General features: G+C 38.2%; 1 protein-coding gene across 1 annotated transcript in view; it reads left to right on the forward strand.

The window, feature by feature from the left end:
* LOC114661149 (cytoplasmic phosphatidylinositol transfer protein 1-like) overlaps nt 1-20,619 on the forward strand; it is a 149,108-nt gene that overhangs the window by 80,955 nt on the left and 47,534 nt on the right. Inside the window, exons 7-8 of the mRNA XM_028814318.2 lie at nt 192-287; nt 10,708-10,863. Of these exons, the coding sequence (XP_028670151.1) occupies nt 192-287; nt 10,708-10,863 (252 nt within the window). The remainder of the gene's footprint in view (nt 1-191; nt 288-10,707; nt 10,864-20,619) is intronic.

The following is a 20,619-nucleotide window of genomic DNA, read 5'->3' on the forward strand; positions in this document are numbered from 1 at the left end:
AATTTTTCTGAAATGTAAAACAGTTAATTTACTCATTATGGATGTGCAGTGTTTTGCTACTTTTTAACAGATTATTGAGTAACATAAAATTGTTTATATGATACATTTTAGAATGAACGTAATTGGTCTGTGAGGTAAAAGGGGTCATTTAGCCTAATTTATGGGTGTGCATCTTTTTTATTTTTTAACAGATTTTTAGCATAGATAAGAATAACTCTGAACCAGAAGTGTGCTTTCTAGACATTGCATACGATGACATCCCTGATCGGCATTATAAAAGTTCAGAGGTAAGTGGCCCTGACTGTTTTATAACTGCTGCCGTTTGATAATGTAATCCCTGCTTGATCAACACAGAGTTATCAAAGTAAATTTCAAAGCCATAGTTTTTAGACTTGGAAGTGTCCCCTGATCATCTAGAAATTTAAATTTGGCCTCCAGCTTGGAAACCCGAGTTTTAAGTTTATTTTACCAGTAGTACAAGAGCTCCACCTGTGGTTGGCAAATACATTGCAGTCAAAAATGCTCTTGATATTGGATTAGGCAAAAACTATTATTTTGGATTTATTGTAGCTGATTACTTAAAATGTATGAAACACATTGTGGAGAAACTTTAGAACTCTTATAGGTTCCTAACACCACCCAGAATTCTTTTTTGAAAGAAATATGTTGTGAGAAGGGTATAAAAAAGGTCATTCTTATGTAGTACTGCAGTGTCAGACTTGGTTGGCCAATTAGAAACTGATTTTATTCTGGCAAAAAAACAATCATTTATACAAATTAATTAAAACAATCATGGCAAAAATGTACCAAAAATTATAAATGTCTATCTGGATGTAGAGTCTTCTACATGCTCTGCAAAATGATTTCATTTATTGTCAAAATTTAGTACTTAAAAATGCAGATGTTTATAATGGCAAATCAAAGTATTGATTTGTTTGCCTTCTATTTATAGCAAATTGATATTTTTGACCTGTATATTAAGTAGAAAATTTTTCGTTGACATGTTGTTAGTAGATTATAATCTTTACAATTTTCTAGATGAAATTGTATTGTATAGGCTTGGTTCTCCTTAAGAAATGTGTAACAGGTTAAATAAAATAATTACTAACATCTGTATAAAGTATAACAACTAAATGCAGACTTTTCATGAATTTCTTCAGTAGTTAGCCGTAAAACTGACAATAAAACTAAAAGAAGTTCAAAGTAGAAACATTTCATATTTTTCAAATGAGAGGAATACATTCTGTCTATCAAACTTGTTTGTTGTAGGGCTGCAACAACTAACCAATGTCATGGATAATAATTCATGATGCAAATAATGGCTATTTAGTTTGGTTGTGATTTGATTATGTACATCACTTCATTGACTGGGTAATGATACTCGCATTTTGAGACAGAGGAAGTAATAGGGCTGAGTGTAGAAGAGTGGGCGGCACGGTGGTGCAGTGGTAGCGCTACTGTCTCGCAGTTAGGAGACCTGGGTTCGCTTCCCGGGTCTTCCCTGCGTGGAGTTTGCATGTTCTCCCTGTGTCTGCATGGGTTTCCTCCCACAGTCCAAAGACATGCAGGTTAGGTGCATTGGCGATTCTAAATTGTCCCTAGTGTGTTCTTGGTGTGGTGTGCGTGCCCTGCGGTGGGCTGGCGCCCTGCCCGGGGTTTGTTTCCTGCCTTACACCCTGTGTTGGCTGGGATTGGCTCCAGCAGACCCCCATGACCCTGTAGTTAGGATATAGCGGGTTGGATAATGGATGGATGGATGTAGAAGAGTGCAGAACTCAAAGGTTTAAAGTCATTTAAAGTCCACATCTGTTAAGAAATCCATGCCTTTTAAGATCTGTAACAGTGAGCTCACTTTGTACAGGAGCACAAACACGATGGGAGAGCATCAGAGTAGTTGTGACCCTTCACTCACCATCACATCTGTGTAGGTTGATAGTTTGCTGCCCTTTGTGTGAACAAGCACTTTTTCATTTCCATCTTCCTTTGCTCAACTGAAAAGATTCTGCTGAATGATCTTATTGATTCTTTTGAAAGTGGGAACTACCTAAATTTGGTCCCCACAAAATATGACAGTGTGGAATGTGCCCATTAGTTAGCCGTTTAGTGTATAACCTCTAGTCCTTTTGGCTTTTTATCATACTAAACAAGATGGTAATTAACAGTTTTTGATTTATTAAATGCTCCAAAAGGCCAATCAAATAAAGTGTGACATTCTCATTATAAAATTGCAGAAATGGAGACATGAAGAATCAAAGGATGCTGGGCATTCTGGAGTTTAAAAGGAACCATACTGTGGATGATTCAGATAACTGAACTGAGGCTCATTAAGAAAAAGACATATCATAAACCCCCATTTAATATTAGTTTTAGCCACTGAGAAGCTAGCAGTGTGACAAAGGTCAATGGCTTAGAATAATTAATGTTCAAGGACAGGTGTTCCATCTGAATAATTCTGAAAATGGCAGTTTTATGATAAGTGTCACTAATTTTTTTTCTGTGCTATATTCTGATATTAATTTGACTATTCAGTTCCCATTGAAGAAAATAGTAAAAAAAAAAAAATTAAAAACAAAACATTCTGTATTATAAATATAGATTTAAGTTTGTTAAGATCTGTCTTCTGAGAGAACAAGGACATACCACATGGCTTTTTTTTTTGTTTTTTTGGATCGAGAAGATAAGCATAGTCAACATTCAGGCCTCGTTAGTTACTAGAAAGCAAGAATACAATAAGTGTCAAAACCCAATATAAAATCCAGACACTTGAAAACAATATTTCAGTACCTAAATTTAAACACCAACAATAACTAAACCAACTCAGTTTTTGTGTGCTTTGTGTCCACATATTTGGACATCCAAGAAGTACCCGACACCAACCTTTACCCAGTCGCATTTGTGACATAACATGCTGCAGATGTCTGCTTGCCCAATCCTAGCAACACAAAAGCATTTGCTAACAAAATATCTGCAGAATGGCAGTGCCTATGGAATCCAAAAAAGACCTAAGAGTATTGTAACACCCTCATTAAAAACAGAACAAAAATAAAAAGAATATTTGAATTCAGAACCTTTAGATGGGAACCAGTGGGACCACAATAGTTAAAATAACTTTAATAAAAACATCATTTTTTAATGAAAAATTATAACAGACAGTTACTTTCTGTCAGTATCTTAAAAAATACATGTCTTGTAACGTCTGACTTTTGAGGGTATGCACCAAACATGTAGTTGTTGTTCAGTGGCACTTCTTACAGTGGGGATCCTGTACAGGGTAGACTTTGAATCTGAGTGTAGAGAGGCGTATGTGGTGTATCATTTTAAATAGTTTTTAATACAAGTCTAGGACAAATAGAAAAATGTATTCTTGGGTAAGTGGGATCCCATTATCCTTCTGTGATTGTGAAAGTAAAAGTTTGTTTCCATGATATTTTATCAAAATTTAAAAGTACCAGGTAAGTTGTTTTGCAGCTTTCATATGATATCCATTCATGTGTAGGATTGTTTAGTAGCAAAATCTGTAACTTGAAAGTAATAACAAAAATGTTTTTGTGGCTAAGTGATTTTTCACAGAACAGTTTGAATGGTATAAAATGTATTCTACATATATTAATAGTTTCATTAATTTGCTCATAGCCAAAACTAAATCGGTATTACAAAGTAGTAGGAAGCGATTTGATTTCAAGGGTGCTGCAGATTGAAAATGCTGTCTCTGTTGTTGCATGGTTCTCAAAGAGGTTGAACCACATCATTTTTAATATACAGTAAATACAGTTACTAGCACAAACAACAAAGACATCAGAAAAACATACAGTAGATTCTCTTTAGGTAGTAGCCCATGTAGGTACAGTATAAGTTGAAAAGTTTACATATTGCCCAAAAATCTCATCACCTGTACATTCAGTACTGAGGAAGACATCTGAAAGTATGGTAGGCCCATACCTTCCTGTTTTAGAACGCTGGAGGAGTGATTTCCTCAGATGGTGGGAGGTTTTTAATTCTTGTTCCATAAAAATCTAAGCCAGTCTAAATTCTAAAAATATTATATCGATGTTTACCTCAGTTAATTCTTTACACGAGTAAGAAATTTCTCCAGAATACTTTAAGGATTGCTCTTAATAAAGATGGTGTATGAAATAATTGCACACCTTTTTCTAACGAGATTGCAGGTGCATTCAGAATTAAAATTAATTTTTGTCAATTACCTTTTTTAGCCAATAGTCCACAAATCCTTTTCCTCCACTTTTGTGATCCTGGGCATTCTTTGGGGTGTGAATTAGCCTTTTTGCATTGCCTCCAACCTCATCATCTTCAGACTCTCTCTTGCACTCATCCGTTCCACCTCCAGTTTCCTAGACCTCTTCACCTAATCCTTCTCTGCCATTTGCTCCACATTCACAAACCACTTCAGCCTGTTTCTTCTCATCATAACATCTATTGTCTATACACCTAAGTCTTGCTCTTCACCTAGTATTTGTCTTCCTCCCAATCCATGACACTCCAAATGACCATCTGGTCATTATCATCTCTGTTCTTTGCAGTTTTGTATCATGTTCTGGCTTCACTTCCTACCTACCATACAGTATACTACTCCTCGGACAGGATTTCATAAATTATCCCTTCAATGCCAGTGAGTCTCCTTTAGAAGGCAGACTGGGGGACAACTCCAAGAATTTCTTACATACACCTCTTACTCTTACTGTCATTATTGTGCAACCACCTGTTTCTGCTCCTTTCTGCTCTCAACATGTCACCTAAACCTTCTGTGACCTAATCTCTCTGTGACCTTGGTTAAGATAAGGTGTGTCATAAATGTCACGTGGGGGAGGCTGGCATCAGGAAGTACATCCAGCTTTTAAAAAAATCCTGATTAAGTACCACCTTCTTGATTGATTTGTTTGAATGTCATGTCTCTTAAAAAACATTAATTGTTAAAATCTGGTTTCAGATGAGTGCAGCATTACAGAATATTTCCTAAATTTATTATTGATTTTGTTTTGTCTACTACTGTACTTTCTGCTCAATCAGCTGTTTTAATTTTGGAATTCTCTCTGTTGATTTCAGCACTTTTAAATGTGCTTGTTCCTTATTATTTACAATTTAAATGATGTGATTTAATTAAAAGTTGTTTGCTATTTTTAGCAGACAAAATTTCAAATTAACTCTTAAGATTAAGTGATCTAATATTAGTGATGGATATTTGCACATCTTTCTCATCAACCTTCAAATAAGGTCTGAAATCAAATAGGCCCCCTATTTGTTGCTTTCTTATACAGTATATGAAAAATACATTATATTGTTTAACATCTCAAACAAACTTTGAGAAATTAACAAAGACGTGCACAATTTCTGTACCGCAATTTTAAACAAAAGTTGCTGTCTTCTTCTATAGATCAAAGAAAGAGGGTGAGCTATTTACAGCACAAACTGCAGGTGACGTATGGAAAAAGTACTGAAAATATATTATGACCACTTTAGAGTGAATATTATGTCTAAAGCAAAAGAAAACAATGAGTTAGCAAACTAAGTATGCTGTATGTGATCTACACTTGTTTATAACAGTGAAGAGCTGGTCAGAATCCACTTTGTCTTTGTAATATTAGCTCTCAAGAATGAGAAAGAAACTGCTGGGAGGGAAGCCAGAGGTTGTGATTGGCAAAATAAAAGATATAGTTTCCTCAAAATAAATGAATGTGTTTAACAAGGTAGCATAAACAGAGTGTATATAGTTAACTAGCAAGCTGCAATTTATGCTGCTGAAATAAAGCTTGCTATGAAAAAAGGAGCAAGTGACATTATGACAGATGCAATACCTCAGAACCTGCAGCTATTTGAAAAGTAAAGATAATATCATATAGAAATATTGTCCAACAAAAGACGAGCAGTATTTGAAATGCAGAAAAAAAAGCCCCTTTGTGAAGATGTCTTTCAAGCTAAGAAAGAAGAGCACAGATTCTGTGTGCTACTCAGATGCACAATGCCAAGTTGTTTGCTAATTCAGTATCTCAGGGAAACAAGGCACCTGATGCAAGTTTTTCTGAATATTAAATTAGTTAATTCATTTCAAGTGTTCTGGGCTAAACATAACATCATAAGCTCTCTGTTGAACACTTACCATGTCAAGGCAACTGACATAAATTTCAAGTGAATATTATTGCTTTGAATGTATACAGCAGAATGAGGCTGCTGTATAGCCTGCATATTACAGATAGTGAGGCTATGGTAAGGCAGCTGAATGTTAAAGAGACATTCATGGTAAAATGCAAATGCCAAGGTGGTAACGTGCTTATAGGCTTGTGCATCTTGGTTATTTGGCTTGCAAATAGGTGCATTTCATTAAACTAGTATGATCTGTGTGCAGTTTAAAACAGTAACAAAAGGTATCACGTAATTGTGTGTGTGTGTGTGTATGTATATATATATATATATATATATATATATATATATATATATATATATCCATCCATCCATCCATTTTCCAACCCGCTGAATCCGAACACAGGGTCACGGGGGTCTGCTGGAGCCAATCCCAGCCAACACAGGGCACAAGGCAGGGAACCCATCCTGGGCAGGGTGCCAACCCACCGCAGATATATATATATATATATATATATTGTCACAGGTGGCTGGGGGGGGGGCGACCTGGCTGGGACGCCCCGGAGGACCGGAGGAGGGCTTACGCCTCCCCCAGACCACGTGGGGACGACTGCCCTGGTGGCTATGGGGACCACGGGTACAGAGCTTTGAAGCTCAACCCTGTATTGGCCCATGGTCACCACCAGGGGGCGCCCCAATGCCTACGGAGCCCTGGACCTCAGCATTTCTGCCACACCCAGAAGTGCTGGGGGGAAGAGGATCAGGGACACCTGGAGTGCTTCTGGGTGTGGAGCCGGTACTTCCGCCACACTGGGGAGTGCCAGCGGAGGCTTATCGGAAGACACCTGGAGCACATCCAGGTGTGTATAAAAGGGGCCGCCTCCCTCTATTCGATGGCTGGAGTCGGGTGGAAGAGTACAGAGCTTTGGAGGAGAGGAGTGGAGGTGGTCAGAGACAAAGAAGAGGCATTGTGAAAGGGCCTGGACTTTGGGGTGATTGGTGCTGCGGCACTGGGTTGTGTGTGTTTCACCATTGTATATAGTGTTTAATAAACGTGTGGTGGGTGACAAAATGATGTCTGCCTGTCTGTGTCCGGCCTGTTTTCCACTATCTTATATATAATTTACCAGCCTACTCACTCACTCACGTCCATTCGAAGCCGAATGCGTAGTCGCCTTCTGTGCATGTCTGAAGCCGAATGCGCAGTCGCCTTCTGCGCAGCTGCCTGAAAAACCTTACGAGACCGACATTGCGGCAGGCGGCGGATTTACGGCCGCGAAAATTCAAAGAGAAAGGCGACTTCGACCGACATCCAACCCCAACATCGCGGCAGGCGGCGGATTTACGGCCGCAAAAATTCAAAGAGAAAGGCGACTTCGATTAAAGCTCTAGAGGCCTGAAAGGCGATTTCGACTACAGCTCGAGGCCTAATTACGCATTCATTATATATCAGATTTGTGGTGCTTATACTTATTATTATTACAGTCGTGCCCGTTTCATCTTACGTTATCGAAACGGGCTCTTTGTCTAGTATATATATATATATATATATATATATATATATATATTGTGGACACTGGCCCAGACACAGACAGGCGGACACCGATGGTTCACCCAGCACACGTTTATTATACATAATCGCTATTTACAAAGTTGCACACAACTCCAAAACTCCCCCAAAAGTCCAGGCCTTCTTTCCAATGCCTTCCTCTTAAGTCCGCCTCCACTCCTCTCCTCCAAGACCTCGTCTTCTCCACTCCCGACTCCAGCCATCGAATGGAGGGAGGCACCCCTTTTATACACACCCGGATGTGCTCCAGGTGCCTCCCGATGAGCTTCCGCCGGCACTCCCCAGTGCGGCGGAAGTACCGGCTGCGCACCCGGAAGTTCTCTGGGTGTCGCTGATCGTCTTCCCCCCAGCACTTCCGGGTGTGGCGGAAGTGCTGAGGACCAGGGCTCTCCAGGCATTGGGGCGCCCCCTGGTGGTGACCACGGGCCTATAAGGTTGAGCTTCCAAGCCCAATTCCTGTGGTCCCCAAAGCCACCAGGGCGGTCGCCCCCTCGTGTTCTGGAGGAGGTGTTAGCCCTCTTCCGGTCCTTCCAGGCATCCCGGCTGGGTGCCACCCCCAGCCGCTTGCCACAATATATATATATATATGTATATGTATGTATATATATATATATATATATATATATATATATATATATATATAGATAGATAATGCAGTTTTGTTTAGTTTTTTTAACAAAATTTTCATCCTGCTTCTCCAGGTGTTCAGAAAATTTAATTTATTTACTAATGAAGTAGTTGCAGCCTTTCATCGTTTAGCATACTGTTGTGCTTTTCTGAATGCGGAACAAGAGAAGAAAAAAAGAGACCTGCTAATTAAATATGATTGAGTATTATCAGTTATTATCACTGATTGTGAATCTGGCTGGAACAAAAGGCTGCAGCCACTATGGGACCCTAGGACCAAGTTTTGAACCCACTGCCCTAGAAAACTTGGGGATCAGTCCCAAGGCTTCAAACGTGCAAACAATATGTTTTAACCGTGAGCTATTTCCACTTTCTGTTTGTGTGTACATTTTTGTAATATGTACTTTTCCGTACATTTTATGAAATTGCTTTGCAATATACCAATATTTCTCCAGTGCTTTCAATTTTTAATCTCTTTTAAAATTTTAACATCTCTGTACTGCCCAAAGTGGGAATCTGTTTAATGAAGGTGAACATTATTGTATAAGACAGTACATTGCAATTAATAGCTCGCTATTCTGAAACAGTGTGCACTTAAGTAAAAGCTTTGATTAATGCAATAAAGGGAGTAAGTATTCAGACATTGCTTTTAGTGCTGTTGTCTCGCAGCTTGGTGGTCCTGGGTTTGAATCCCAGCTTGTTCACTCTCTGCACAGGTTTTTTTTTTTTTTTAACCATTTATTCCAGTTTTCCTCCCACATCCTAAAAAGTGTTTGTTGCGTTAATTAATTACTGGTCCTGCGGTGGGTTGGCACCCTGCCCAGGATTGGTTCCTGCCTTGTGCCCTGTGTTGGCTGGGATTGGCTCCAGCAGACCCCCGTGACCCTGTGTTCGGATTCAGCGGGTTGGGAAATGGATGGATGGATTAATTACTGTCTTAATCAGCTGAGTGTGGGTGTGTACATCAGTATACCTTGCAATAGACTAATATTACATGAAAAGTCGGGATCTGTCCTACATCATGTGCTGCCTTAATAGGTTCTGGCACAGTAAGACTCCAAATTGGACTAAGTAGATTTGAAAATTTGCACTTCCATGAATGTATGTTCTGTGCTCTTCTTGGTCAGAAGCAAATCAGAATATGCTGATATTAGCTCAGGTTTTTACATTACATATTCTAATGCAGGGGTGCCTTGCCCACACTTTTTCATCTTGCGAGCTACTTTTAAAATGACCGAGTTGAAATGATCTACCTACATTAAAAATGCTATATATATATACAGAATGTACTTTATACATAAAATATATGTTGTTGTACCTTGCATAACTGAATAACCTTTATGGCACACTTCTTAGCTTAATGATGCTTCTGTGTGTCTGCCTTTGCTTTTGAATTCAGCCGAGTGAAAAATGACGGCTATCCGATTAACTGCGATTTTAGTTCCCTCTCCTTTCTCTTTCTCAGATTGCTTTTCGGAAGCAAGTCGGTTTCGTAGTTTTTATGAACAGTTCGAAAGTGCCTTTCCACATTTTCTTTCTTTGGAATAGCAATGATAGATTGACAGATCACTTCGATTGTGACATTGTGAGAAAAAAAATCCTCTTCCAATTCCACATCCAGCCCATACCCTCCCCAAACAATTTTTTTTTTTAAATCCCTTCTTTAGTTGATATAAATTGGAAGGCTAACTATATCACAGCCGGAGTTTTGCAGTAGCTCGTGCGTTTGATCGTGCGTGCGGGATGACCAGTGTGTTAAAGAAAAGAGATCTCAGACTGGCCGCCCTGTATGTCAATCAAGTGGCAAATGCCATATGGAGGATATATGATAGTTATTTTTTTGAATGCAACGTGATCTACCTGCACTACCTTTGCGAACGAACTGGTCGATCGCGATCGACGCATTGCGCACCCCTGTTCTAGTGTGTCGATATTGCAAGGCCTGAATTAGGAGTTGTGTTTACAGTGAATTACTTCAGTAAGCCTTCATGATTTATGTATTTAATAACTTTAGTGAATGGTAAGCTTCCAGCAAATACTAAGTCGAGCAACATAAATGTTGTAGCCTGTCAAAATAAAATGTTCAGAATGTAAAATGAAACAAGCTAATTGGCTGACCGGGTAGTGTCTTGTGTTGTTACACAGAAAAGAAAAAACCTGCAGAAGTTGTAGAGGAAGTAACAACTAAAAGTCTAAAACAAACTAACCAGCTGCTGCTTTGCTTTAGTTGACACACCTAACTTCTCTCGAGTAGCCAATTAGCAAAACAGATACACTGTGCATCAGAGTTTGCTGGGTGTGTTACTGAGACATTTATGTGGTTGTACTCCTTGTGGGATATTAACTTAAAACAATAGGGTTTGTCTACACGTGATGTTAATCATTGCTTTAAAATCGTTGTCTTCTTTACCTTTCAGGATCTCCGATGCTTTGCTTCTGTGAAGACAGGACGGGGTCCTCTTGTGGAGGGCTGGAGGGAGACATGCAAACCTATCATGTGCTCCTACAAACTGGTGTGTGTCAAATTTGAGGTCTGGGGCCTTCAAAGCAGGGTGGAGCAATTTGTTCATAAGGTAAAACGTGCTTTGGCACCCATCACTGTGAAACATTAATTTTAAAACAATTCTATATTTTTTCCTGTGTTTTAGATGTTAAGTTGATCCCGATTAGTGGGTACATTTTGTAAGGGTCAAATTATAATCTTGGACAAAATGTGCTTTGAGAGGAAAGACATTGTCATGTTGGTCACATCCCCACTGTGTCTTCTAAAGAGTAGGCCCTGTAATTCTGTCTGTTTCACCCTTATTATATATGACTAATCAAGCTGCGTCATTCTAATCAGATATGCACATCCTAGAGTTACTGTATAGAGGTTTACATTCTTAGAAACTGTTTTTCCAGATTACTAAGGACTGTGCTCTTTTTTAATAATCAAAACTCGCAACACATGTTATGCAATATTTATACTTCAGGGGATACTTTGATTTATACTGTAATCAAGCAGTGTACTACTTTGTCATGTAGTATATACACATACAATTCCTTTTTATTTTCACTTACAAAGTAATTTCACAATGCAAGGAGCTGAAGTTACTTCAGATGATGCTACATTGACAGCTTTTATTTCCATTTCCAAAGACTTACTTAACTTAAGAAGAAATCACTCCTCTTAATGTATGATCAAATGCCGTAGCAGGTTTATCACATTGAACTTTTATAAAAAGGTATCCACTGTCCAGTTGTAAAAGATGATGAAGGTCAAGCTGGGTTGGGCTCTGACTCGACATTGTAGGAATTGTATACGGTGTGAAAAGAAGACTGAGTGATGTTAATCATTTGGCAATGCCCATATTTAATAAAAAAATAAAAGTAGTAAGACACCCACCCGGGGACACCAAATTAATGCAGTGTGTTTAAGGATTTTAATTTCTGCCTACCCAGTGGTCTTTGTTTCACCTTCCAGCTGGGATGCCAGAAATATGATGAGATCTACCCAATTTTTGAAAGAGATTCATAAATCAGCAAAAGTCTACATTAAACACTTTAACTTTCTCTGTTGTAGTAAGGACATGGTGATAGACTTATTTTCAATAAATATCCCAATTATGCTTGGTGCAATTAACCAAATAATACAATATACTAAATTTGTAAATTACAATAGCTTAGCTAAGCTTTTTTCTCTGCTACAGAATAAGGCACATAACTTACTGAATTCTGATCATTCGATTCATGTGGTCAAGAAGTCTAATTTCTTTAACTAGTTCTAAAGTTCCTAGTGCCTGCATCGTGAAGGTGGCTTTGGTTTTCTCACAGAACACGTACTGTATGTGTTTTTGTATGCATGTATAAAATTCATCTCTGAGCTCCCTTACTGAATTTAATAAGAGAAACTTACAACAACTAAGAACTTATCCTTCACAAAGATTAATACTTTTCAGTTACTATGATACCAATACCATAATACAGTGGAACCTTGGGTCATGACCGTAATTCGTTCCAAAACTCTCATACCCCGATTTGGTCGTGACCCGAAGTAATTTCCCCCATAGGATTGTATATAAATACACTTAATCCGTTCCAGACCGTACAAACTGTATGTAAATATATTTTTTTAAAGATTTTTAATCACAAAAATAGTTAATTATACCATAGAATGCACAGTGTAATAGTAAACTAAATGTAAAAACTTGAATAACACTGAGAAAACCTTGAACAGAGAAAAGTAACATTGCAAGAATTCATGTTATAGCCTTACGAACCGCTCGCTTTTAAGCACAGGGAAAAACATGAACATTTGAAAAATCCGTAATAATAAACAACCAAGAAAAGTAACATTGCAACAATGCACGCTAAGAACTGATCGCTGTAAACACTTTTTTTTTAATGAGTTTTAAGCACAGGGAAAACATGAACATTTGAAAAATCCATAATTTAATAAACAACCAAGAAAAGTAATATTGCTACAATGCATGCTACGAACCGATCTCTGTAAACAGAAGTGAAGTGGAGGTTAAAATCCATAGAAAAAAGTCTTCATTAAATACAACAAGGTTAAAACGATGCTCGAATCAGTCTCTTTAAAAACAGGTGCATTCTTTAACTGCCGTCTCGGCCTAATGCGGCCAGCCCTCTCGTTCTCTCTCTCGCTCGCTGCACAGGGAATGCACAGGGAGAGACTGAACACGTGCGGAAATCATCGTGCGTACGAACCGGAAGAGAATCTGGCTTGTTTGTCACCCGAGTGTGTGGTCGTGAACAGATGCAAAAGTTTGGCAAACTTTTTGGTCGTGACCTGATTTGTACGTGGTCCGAGACGTTCGTGACCCGAGATTCCACTGTACAAGGGGTGTTCAATTATAAACGGGAATTTTCATGCTCTGTTCTTATAAAGAATGCAAGGTAGACATGACTCATTGGACAAACACATACCTGTTTGAAGTTGTCATTAGTAGTGCTAGCTGCTTTTTACCCCCTTCCTGTCAGTTGTAATCAATATGTCGGAGTAGGAGGTACAAAGTAGTATTGCGCAGCGGATTATTATTAAACTTTTGACAAATGGAGTCATTCCATCTCAGATTTATTCCAGACTTAAAAATGAGTTTGGGGATGAGTGTCTCTCTCAGTCTACAGTGTATGATTGGTATAAGTCATTCAGAGAGGGACTATCATGTCTTCAGTCCACTTAAGGAATTTTTAGGAGGGATGAAACTCAAGTCAGGAAGTTATTGAAACTGTGCAAGAATGGATCAACATGCAGTCAAAAGACTTCTACTCTTCTGGGATTAAGAAGCTTCCTGCAGTGGCAGGAGACTACATAGAAAAATAGTGTGTAAGGCATTTCATTGTAGTCAATAAATAAAGTGCAGCTCATAAATTCCTGTTTATATTTGAGCACCCCTCGTACATTAGCTAGATGTATTCTAAGTACTAAGTTGCAATTGGAATCAAAGCGGGTGTACTTATGGTTTGGTGTGATACTTTGTACCTTTCGCGATTGGCTTTTTCTGCACACATGGAAAGATTTTCAGCATGTTTTTCTTTCCTTGTTCAGGGGCTCCTCTACGTCTTTTCCTTGGACGCACCTTCTATTTGCAGGTGGCACTGCAGTTTTCTCTTCAAGGTTTTTACATATAGTATCCTCAACTGCTAGAAAGGTTATGCCTGCTGGGCAGCTGCTGATTAGTTAGCTCCCATTGTTAGCAAGATGGCTTTTACATATGGTCTCCCTCTTGCCTGTGCGCTTGCTTTTCCTTAACAAGGCTTAGACTTGTGGCCCCTTATCTAACTCCAACACAGACAAGTCTTCCACCCTTCCAGCCCTGAACACAGTTGCCCCTTGAAGTGAAAGAGACTGCTCTAGACTTTGTTACGACGACACCCTGGGCAATGGGATACGTGCTATAGAGGACAGAAAGTATGGCCAGGCCGAGGAGTGAGCTTAACAGAGAAAGCATTTTTAAAGAAAGCAGTGGATGTCTTGCTATTGATTTCATAACTGTACACAAGCCCATCCTTTTGGTTGACAGTTGGTGCAGAGTTCAGTCCATCAATGTTGACAATCATTGAGTTATGGCCCTTTGTTCATTACTTGGGTGCAGGAGTGGTGGTCAAAGAGACATCTCTGTGATTCATCATTTTATCAGATAAGGCACAGATGCTACATTCCAAGGTAGCCCTTTTAGGAGGACTGACACTGTTTGCTGATATCAAGTGTGTCTGGCAGTGGCTTTTTAAGCTACAGGCTTGTGTTCCAGTCATAGCAAAATGGATAATGCCAGTCTGCCCTACACCATCGTACCTAATTAAATGATGTAGCATGTTGTGAATACTAGTTTTTGACAATGAGAAATTGCTTTTGTTTAGTTTTATTTATATTAAACACATTTTTTGTTAGTATTATTATCTCATTCACGACATTATTACAGCATCATTTGGGGCTTTGTTTTGTGGTCATATTGTTTGTGGCAACAATGCTCGTGGCCCGTCACATTCTTTGATGGCAGTGTTGCATGTAATACCACTTAAGGAATACCTTTCAAGATTGAGGCATGGTGACATCAGCATCCAACTCTTGGATTAAATCTCTTTAGATTAAATTTACAATGATAGCACCTGCTATTTAAGAAAAGAAACTTAAATTAGCTAGGACTTTAGCCTCAACTTTGGGATTTTAAATTTTTGCCTAAAGTATTGAACTTATGGTTTTGAACCTTTGTCTGCACCATGGCAATTTCTGGTTATCCTTTTAGCTATGTCTTTATTTCTCAATTTATTTTCTTTGTTTTTTTTCTGTTGTTTGGGACAAGCATTTTCATCTTGATCACAACAGAGAGATAAAAAAAATGCCTGCACTTCCAAGTAATCTTATTTTCCAGTTGATGATTTCATCACCCACTTGATCCCATCACCACCACCCCTACATAGAATGATTCACTTTATGTCATATTACACAACTTCCATTTAGAGGAGATGTCAAATTTAATGACTGCAGTTGCTGATCTTGTCTCTAGAGGATGTCAAGTTATGCAACTAGAAACCATAGGGTATGTCAACTTCAACGACGACTTTTTAGCCTATTTTCACATTTCCAAAGTGTTCACGAGCCTGACCTGCTTTCTGACAACCAATAACGTGCTGATTGATAGAGCTGGTGTCCATTACAGATACGGTAAGTTCAACTACAGTCTCTGCCCTTTTTTTTCTGTCATGTTACATAAAACATGCAACATCAGACAGATGAGTTCTGTTTGCTCGGTTTCTTATTCCTTATAGCTGCATTGTATGCATTGTACTACCAGCACTCATTCGTTTTCAGCTCTCATATACACATAAGCCTGCCCCTACGACTTAAGACAAAATCAAGTCTGCTGTGCAGCTGAGTAGCATACAGGTTGGACTGAGTCAGTGGAGATGTTAAATTACGTGACTGGCAATCACATGAGTGTGCCACCAATTAGCTAAGATTATGAAAATGAAATTTGCGATGGGAAAAGATCTCTAATATGGTATGGGCTTTAGTGAAAAATAAATTCACATAATTTTTATATAAATTAAATCTGTAAAACATTTCTTGTTTTAAGTAATATATTAAGGAGCTGCTGTTTTTTCTTTATTTTGTTAAATGAAATGAGTCAATGTATATACTGTATCTGAATGGGCAGTGACCCCTATCAGAAATCGAAAGTTAGATCATTTAGTCTTTAGACTGACACCTCTAACCTGTATTTAAAATTGTGTCCAGTATTTTTTGTCTTTTTCAAAATTTAAGAAAATTATTTTCTCCTTAGGGTGGCACGGTGGCGCAGTGGTAGCGCTGCTGCCTCGCAGTTAGGAGACCCGGGTTCGCTTCCCGGGTCCTCCCTGCGTGGAGTTTGCATGTTCTCCCCGTGTCTGCGTGGGTTTCCTCCCACAGTCCAAAGATATGCAGGTTAGGTGGATTGGCGATTCTAAAATGGCCTTAGTGTGTGCTTGGTGTTTGTGTGTGTCCTGCAGTGGGTTGGCACCCTGCCCAGGATTGTTTCATGCCTTCTGCCCTGTGTTGGCTGGGATTGGCTCCAGCAAACCCCTGTGTTCGGATTCAGCGGATTAGAAAATGGATGGATTTTCTGCTTAACAATGTTCAAACAAAATAAAACACAGTAATCAAAAGTTGTTTTTCTTTGTTGTGGGAATATGTACCATTAATGTAGGAAAACATGGTGATCTTTTGTTATCTATTAATCTTGAAGAATCATCACTAAGGCAAAAAAATTGTCTTTGAACAGTGAAAGTATTTATAGGCTGCTGATGCCATGGTAACTTCATCTGTTCTTTTGTATGCACATATCTTCTACTAATAATGATACTAAAGTGATAATATATATGTTAATAATATAAAGGCTAAGCTCAGTTTATTTACTGCAGATGTGGGCACTGAACATCTGGGGCTTAGACCTAAGTGAGGCGTATGCTACCCTTTTGAAATCTAAAGAGTATCCTCAAGGGGCAAGGGGATTGATCTGAAAGTGACTGTTCTATGAATCCTTTTACCATTGCAGATAATTTAAAAAAGGTTTAATCACCCATACTGTATGGAAAAGACCTGTTCTGATTGTTGATAATGCTTTGTGAACGTATTTATTTTCTTGTATTTTCAGAATCATGTTTCTGACTTGAAGGGTCATTCATATGAAAACTTTGTAGTTTAATATACTTACTGGAAAATTATGACACTATCTGATTTTTTGATTTGTTCTCATGTTTTAGATACACCTTGTACTTAATTTACATTGCTGTCACTGTACATCCCATTTAATCTAATTTAAGGGTCATGGAGAGTTGGGAGTAACCAAAGAGCTGGGAGTGACCTGGCTGTTATCAAGTGCATATTAGCAGTTATCACAGAGAGGTCAATTAGGATAGCATTTAGGGTTCCTTTGAGTAAGTTATAGCTGGAGTAACGATTTTGGATGCATTTGGAGATAACAAGTCAGCCCCCTTACTTTTATAGTGCATAATATATATTTAAAACATTACAATAAGATTTACAAAATAAAAACCTAGTATGAAAAGAACATGAACATGGACTGTACATTATTTTATAAAGAAGTTACCTATCCTTCCTCTAGGCCATTTAAAGAAATTTTATGATCACGGAGGAGTTGAAAATCTGTTAGGCACAAGTCTGAAACCAACACACAATACCTAGAAAAAAAGCCAAGCAAATATGGAGAGATGTTGTAAACTTCATGCAGAGAGAAACAGAGCTCAGGTTCAAATTCTGTCTCCAGGGTCCATTAGACAAAAGTGACTATGTTCTGCATTAACACTGGATGTAAAGGTTTATAAGCTAGCAAACAACCCTTTTCTGGTAAAAAAAAAAAAAAAAAATCATCAGTTTCCTTTAATCTTTTTGTTTTATTCTCTGTGTCTCTGCTCAGGAATTTGCTCTGTGGTGTCGAAATACTCAGTAGTGTTTCTGAATCATGGGCCATCAGATTACAATAAAGCCATTTTATCTTTAGGAGCTGAAGGGAGACTGATCTTTTCTCAGTGGAAGAGACAGCTTCTAAATTGCAACAGGACACTTCCTTATGTGTGACATCAGTCTTACTTTGTTCCAGCTCCCGACTTTTGCCTGGATTGTTACACTCTGATTTATTGTACTGCTGTATTTTTTTCAAGTGAGTGCCTTACCAATTGACTGCACCATCTAAGAGAAGAGTACTTTAGCAGGCCTCATACTAACTTGTAACATACTACCATAATATAGCCATGCACAACCCATGGAGGTTCTCCCCTTGATTTTTGTGTTACCAAGATATAGGCAAGAAGACTCCTATGCTTACCTAGTGGATGTAGTTCTGATATTCCCATGTAATAATCCATCCAGAGTCTACACTGGATTACTTGAAGTAGATTATGCGATAATTTCATTTTCAGTGGTATCTGTATGGTATACAGTATATTGGTTTCTCAAGAAGTGGCATATTATATTGTTTAATAAGGACCCTCTTTGTCATCTTGCCATATCCCATCACTCTTGTGGTAGGCTCTCCTTGTATATACTTCATACTATGAAGTCATGAAGGTCTTTTCAGATGTTAGCATTGTATTATGTCGCCCTCTCCTGGTATAAATGTTGAATGTTTTATTTTTGCACCAGTCATCTTCCATTTCAGGTTGTACAGAAATATGAGGGGTCTGTCTAGAAATGCAAGAAATATTGGAAGGTTCAGATTTGTACATGTTTTCTGATTTATTTTTTTTTTTAAATTTAGGTGCATTGAAGGTTGTTAATGGTCATGAGAATTTTATAATGAGAGGAGCAGTCTTGTCTACACTTTCAAAGGAGGCACTTTCTTTTATTTTGTTATCCTGAAGTTTAACTTGCATGTGCATCTGCGGAGGCAGAGGGCAGAAGTACACACATGAGTATAGATATATGCATGAGATTCTTGCTGTATATGATATAGTTATATACTCTGATGAAAATTATACAAATTTGCAATATAATTAATGAAAAATGCAATACATATTTGCATGAATATATTTACCTATAATTTTAGTTGTCCAATTGCAGCAAGAGTACAAATTGTTAGCATTCAAGCAATAACAAAAATCTAATAATAGCAAAAGTCCTTTCACAACAGTGTATGTTTTCTTGTTGAAGTTCTTCATGGCCAATCTGAGCAATTTCTAGTTTTAGATAGAATTGTTATCCAATGGAGCAAGTCCCTCTTGCTGAGCTGTCATTCTTAAATTACATCCATCTGTACATCCATTTGATATATGAGCTTGCTTATCATATGTGACCTAAGGAAAGGAACAACTGTGAACAGATTTCCAGTCCATGGCAGAGTACCCTCACACACCCATACTAGTCAAACTAACATGTACATTGTTGAGATCTATAAGAAAGCCAAAGCTCCCGGGGAAAAAAAAAAGAAAGAAAGACAGACACGAGGAAAATGTGTGGACTCCACACTGATAAATGCTGGGCTTGGTCTGGCGCATGGAGCCGAGATCCTGGAACTGTGAGACAGTAGTGCTAACCCTCATGCCAGAACAGTGGATTCAGAAAATGGTAACGATTTAGTTTAGGTACTGCAAAAATGTGTCTATTTACTTGTGTGTAACAATACTTTTAACAAAGGTTTCTTTTTGTGGCAATTATGCTTATAAAGCATCAGTAAAGTGGTTATTTATCTCTGTGCAGAAAGGCATATTAAGAGCCTGTGATATGCTGGTAAAACTGGTTATGAATGTGAAGGGTTTATTGATCTTGTACTGAAGTATGCAATATCAAGAGAAATATGTCTCAGTACTTTAGTAGGCCACATTGCACAGATAACTAAACACTTTACTGATGCTTTGTAAGTGTGATTGTCACCAAAAATGCCTTTATTCGTGTCCTTTTACATAATAGTATATGATCAATAGATGCACTTTTGCAGTACCAAAACTAAAGTTTTACCCAGAAAGTATTCAGACCTCTTCACTTTCTGTACACTTTGTCTAGAAGGGTGCACGCCTATACAATAATCAGCTTAACATTCGAGTTCTAGATATAAATCAAGGATAATTAAAGCAAGCAGGTTGTACCTGATCCTGCCTTGTGCCCTGTGTTGGCTGAATTTGGCTCCAGCAGACCCCCGTGACCCTGTGTTTGGATTCAGCAGGTTGGAAAATGGATGGATGGATGGAGGTTGTACCTGACCACAATTTGGAGTGCCATAACAAAGGGTCTGAATACTTACATGAATGAGAGATTTCAGTTTTTGATTTTTAATAAATTTTGTTGGGCAAAATTCTCATCAGATAAAGGGGATTGTCAGAGAAGGACTGGAACAGAAAATTTCTTTATATGCAGATGATATGGTCTTATATATATCGGACCCAGAAAACACTGTCCCTGCTGTTTTAACAGCACTAACAGAATTTCAAAAGATATCTGGTCTTAGAATTAATCTGAATAAAAGTATACTCTTTCCAGTGAACTCACAAGCATATAATAATAAATTAGACACCCTACCTTTTACCATAGCAGATCAGTTTAAATACCTAGGGGTAAATATCACAAGTAAACATAAAGCTCTTTATCAACAAAATTTTGGCGTCTTTATGGAAAAAATTAAGCAAGACTTGCATAGATGGTCAACCCTTCATCTCACTCTAGCCGGAAGAATTAACATCGTTAAGATGAATATCCTTCCTAAACTTCTCTTTTTATTTCAAAACATTTCAATATATATCAATAAATCGTTTTTTAAACAGTTAGATTCAATAATAACCTCATTCATTTGGAACTCAAAACACCCACGTATCCGAAGAGCGACCCTACAAAGACC

The sequence above is a fragment of the Erpetoichthys calabaricus genome, chromosome 11 (assembly GCF_900747795.2).
Source record: "Erpetoichthys calabaricus chromosome 11, fErpCal1.3, whole genome shotgun sequence".
Taxonomy (NCBI): Eukaryota; Metazoa; Chordata; class Cladistia; order Polypteriformes; family Polypteridae; genus Erpetoichthys; species Erpetoichthys calabaricus.